This window comes from Trypanosoma conorhini (genome assembly GCF_003719485.1).
Source record: "Trypanosoma conorhini strain 025E chromosome Unknown Tco_14.4_contig_00076, whole genome shotgun sequence".
Lineage (NCBI taxonomy): Eukaryota > Euglenozoa > Kinetoplastea > Trypanosomatida > Trypanosomatidae > Trypanosoma > Trypanosoma conorhini.
Genome location: NW_021704157.1, coordinates 13,812 through 17,939, shown reverse-complemented (window position 1 = coordinate 17,939; position 4,128 = coordinate 13,812). Strand labels below are relative to the sequence as shown.

General features: G+C 56.7%; 2 protein-coding genes across 2 annotated transcripts, besides 2 other annotated features; both read left to right on the top strand.

Moving 5' to 3' along the window:
- Positions 1–550: 550 nt before the first annotated feature.
- Tco025E_02061 (uncharacterized protein) lies at positions 551–928 on the top strand (the record flags this gene model as incomplete). Its single annotated transcript, XM_029368996.1, has 1 exon — positions 551–928. One exon carries the CDS (start codon positions 551–553, stop codon positions 926–928), a length of 378 nt encoding a protein of 125 aa, XP_029231012.1.
- Positions 929–1,381: 453 nt separating this feature from the next.
- Positions 1,382–3,796, top strand: Tco025E_02060 (uncharacterized protein; the record flags this gene model as incomplete). The annotated part of the gene is made up of 1 exon (XM_029368995.1): positions 1,382–3,796. One exon carries the CDS (start codon positions 1,382–1,384, stop codon positions 3,794–3,796), a length of 2,415 nt encoding a protein of 804 aa, XP_029231011.1.
- Positions 3,797–3,864: 68 nt separating this feature from the next.
- Positions 3,865–3,915: a microsatellite.
- A 186-nt stretch (positions 3,916–4,101) lies between these two features.
- Positions 4,102–4,126: a microsatellite.
- Between the last annotated feature and the right edge of the window lie 2 nt (positions 4,127–4,128).

The following is a 4,128-nucleotide window of genomic DNA, read 5'->3' as shown; positions in this document are numbered from 1 at the left end:
TTGCGTCCCTTGTTCAAGAACAATCTGAAACTGACGTGAAACGACAGGATGACCTCAAAGAGAACGAGCATCAGCAGCAAGAGGGTGCTTACGCTGAGGAGCAGCATGACGCACAAGCCGAGGAGCAGCATGATGTCCACGAGCAGGATGGACAGCTGGAGGAAAGATCTGTATAAAAAACGTTGAGTCTGTGAAAGGGATTGAGCGTATGCGGTCATTGAGGGGGTTTACTGTACTTCATATTGGGGTAGCAGTGAGTGCCGCACATGTATCGGAAGGCGGGAGTGCGACGCCCTGTTCAAATGTACATAAAATTGTATTTGTTTTTCTCCACGCGCGTGTGTCTTGTAGTGGGGATGTGTCGGGGTGACGAATACCATCAATTTTGGACAGAGACTCCATTCGCTTCTTTTTCGTTTTTTTTTTTGGCTGCTGAGGTGTTTCCTAATATTTGCTTTTGCATTGGCTTTAACTTCGTACTGGCCCTGCTTTTTCTTTTTCTCCGTCTACGGGTGTCTCTCGCACTCCCACGGCTAATGGCCCAACCAGCATGAAAGGCGGCAGCGAGAGGGGGCCGGGCAGTTCTTCCTCGCCTTTAAATTTTGTTTGTGCGTCGCTGACAGCCGCTGGCGCGCTTCAGCGAGGGAGAGGCGTGGGTGACGCTGCCGTGGCACCTCACGCGGGGCTGAAGGCAGGCGCTGTTATATCCTGCATGGCTGGGCGTGGGGGCTCCCCGTCGATGCGGTTTGTGTGCCGTTTTCCTAGTGGGCCGTCGCTGCGCTGTTACTCGCGTCGTCCTTCGCCGTTGTTGCCGCCGGTTGCCGCCGAAGTGACAGAGTGGCGAAAATGCGGGAGTGCCGTCGCCGCGTGCCGCTGCTGCAACAGCAACGAGAACAAAGGCATCTTCGGGGGCTGTGATGCCCAATGATGTACAGGGATGCAGCGAAGTGATTTCTAACTTTCGTGTTTGCTGCCTTGCTCTTCCTTTCTTCCCCCTTTTTTCCCCCCACTATTGACTGACAAGCTCTGCCCATGAGCCACCAACTCAAGTATATACATATATATTGAGTGTAATCTTTGCCCCTGCGCTACGTAAGGTCTGCTGCACTGCAGGGCGCACAGTCCGTGTGAGTGAGTGTGTGATGGCGTATTTTCTTCTGGGGCGCGCTGGATAAAGTCCCCACTCTTCTTGCACTCTTATTCCCACCATCATTGTTTACGCACATATTTTGCAACGAAAAAGACGAAGCGGGAGGGAGGCCAGACGCCTTCTCTGTTTTGTTGCTGCCTGCTGCATAGGCACGGGGGCCAAACTCCGACGGCAACGGGAAAGATCACAAAAAGATAAGGCGTGGGGTTTTTTTTTGCGTAGAGGATTATTATGGCTTGTGTGTCGCAGTCCATTGCCCGCTACAAGTTGCTCCGCTGCATCGTCTCGGCGGCACAGTTTGCCGGCGGTGAGTTGTGCTTCTACGAAAATCATGCCGAGCTTGTAGCGCAGGATGCGGCGGGGGAAACTACGTCCCCGCTTTGGATTGAATATGACGTTCTACTACATTTTCGCGTCGTGCGGCAGCAGCAGCTGATGCGAATCGAACTCCCCCGCTCGATTGTGTGGCGCTGGGCGGAGGCCAACGGTTTCCTCTCCGAGCTGGACGGCGGAGAGAGTCTCACGCATGCGGAAATGGACAAACCATGCACACTCATTGAACAGCTGCGCGAGGCGGACATGACGCATTTTCTGCGGTCCGTCGCGCCGTTGGTGGCAGCAAGCCGACGGGCGCGTTCGGCGTCGCGTGTGAGCACGACGGAGCCGCTGCCGCTAACGTATTACCCACCGAGCCCCGAGGCAGCCTCAGTGGCGACAACCGAAAAAACGTCTGCGGCCGATGGCGGGGGAGACGACGTCCGCCTTCGTGAGAGCAGCAACGGTGACGATGACAGGGGCGGCGGCGAGGACGCCTCCAGCGAAAATGTCTCGGCGGCGTGTCGATCTCAAAGGGCTGCCACAGTCACAGTGCGCAGCCTCTCGCCAGGCGCGGCGACCTCCGTGGCGGCTGCGGGGAGTAACCGCCAGACAAAAGGAGGGGATACGCGTGAGAATTTTGCCCCTTCCACGCTGAAGACGACGCCGGTGGCTTCCATGAACGCAAGCAATGCGCAGCGTGTGGGGGAGGAGGAGGAGGAGCGTCTCTCACGTTGCTTGGAGGCCCTGGACGCGGAGATGGACACTTCGGCAGTGCACTTAGCGCGTGGCTTTACCTCACAGAACAGCGGCCTTCTGGCACACCTCGCGACACAGAACAGAGAACGCGGCGTTGCTGCTTCTGGCGGTAGCAGCGAGGCGGCGGTTGCAAGTACGCCACCGCCCCCCTCCTTATCACCGACAGACCTGCAGGGGGCCAGGCAGGTGCCGGGGAAGGGGAAATCGCGGCGCTGTGCGGCGCCGTGTCGACGCCCGCCTCACGTGGGAGCTGGTATGAGGGAAGAAGTGGGAGCAACGCCAAAGCGAGCCCGGAAGGAGAATTCACCGACGCCGTCGCTGCTTGCAGGAGCCGCCACAGTGGATGAGGCAGTTGCGGCAACAGGAGCAGCGGTCCGAGCAGCATCAGTAGAGTTGTCAGCGGCCGGCGCTCCCCACGACCATTTACCAGCAACGCTAAATAGTGTTACCCCACCATCGGCAGCAGCTGCGGCGCCTCCTGCGGGACATGACACGGTCTCTGTCTCTCACAGCACCGCCGCTGCGGGAATGCGCAACGCAGCCGGCGCCAACCTCACTGGTGGGGCTGCGTACAACTTTGCAGATTTTACGACTGCACCGGAGAATGCGGCTCACCTGCCTCTCTTGCCCGAGGTAAAAAAGGTCCTCCTGGACCTTGAGGAGATGCTTCCACACAAGCGAAGACGTCGCGGTGCTGGCGATACAAAAACGCCAAGACCGCCGCCAAGGAGAGGAGCAGCGGGGAGGCGGCAATGCAAAGCCACAACGAAAGGACTTGGAAAGGGCAAGAACATAATCTCAACAGAGGAGACAAAAACAGCAAATGTCGCACAACCACCGCATCCGATGGCTAGTGACTGCGAAAGGGCGTCGCCACTTGCTTCTGAAGCCGCTGAAGCTGCAGCTGCTGCTTTTGGGGAGATAGTCGCTTCTCCACCTGAGGCAGCCCCACTGAACGTGAAGCCTTCTGGCGCATCACAACACGCGCTATGCATCCAGACGCCTGCTTCGCCAACAATTGAGAAGCCTCAACAAACATCAGTAAGTGAGCGGCCCAAAGCTGGGCATACATCAGATACATCAGCAGCGGCAGCGGCAGCCAACTGTTGCCTTCCATCGGCTTGCGTGACTCCCATGAGTGACTACCACTTGGCCGAGGCGGCTTCCCACCAATATCGTGAACCAGGCGGCGAAAGGAATAAGGACCTTGGGCCTGGGTGTGCTTCTTCCATGCGTGCTACCTCGGCAGCAACAGCAGCCACCAACTTGCTGGGCCGGAGAGCCAGCTTATTGGAGCAAACAATTGATGGAAAGTTGTTGCCCACCCCTTCAGGGGCCCATACGCCGCTCCCGTTTGCACCTGACTTACCCCCACCACGTCACGTGCAGGAGCAGGAAAATAAGCAGTATGGTACATCTTTTACTGCGGCAGAGGGCAACTCCCGCAAAAATCGATGGCGACGTGTGGTGCGACAACTGAACAGCCTCTCACTGCACCTTACACAAGCGAGGGCGTGTGGAGAGGAGTTGCGGGGGCTGTTCTTGTTGATGCTCGAGGATGCAGAGGTCTGAAAGACCTCTAATACTTCGAACAATCGGAAGTAGTGTGTGCACGGGGGATCCCCCACTGACATTTACAGATTATTATTATTATTTTTTTTTTGCTTTCGTTATTTGTTATTATTATTTTGCACGTTATGTCCAAACTATTCTTGCTTACACATATATACACGGAAATGAGCCACCACTACTACCCAACAAGCCTCCCCTGCCCCAAGCGAGTGCGAAGTGGCTGCATCCACAGCCATAGGGTGCCTCCGGTGCGCGCATTGTTGAAAGGCAACAGAAGCGGGCATAGTGGGGCTTTGTTGTCATAGACACACACACACACACACACACACAGA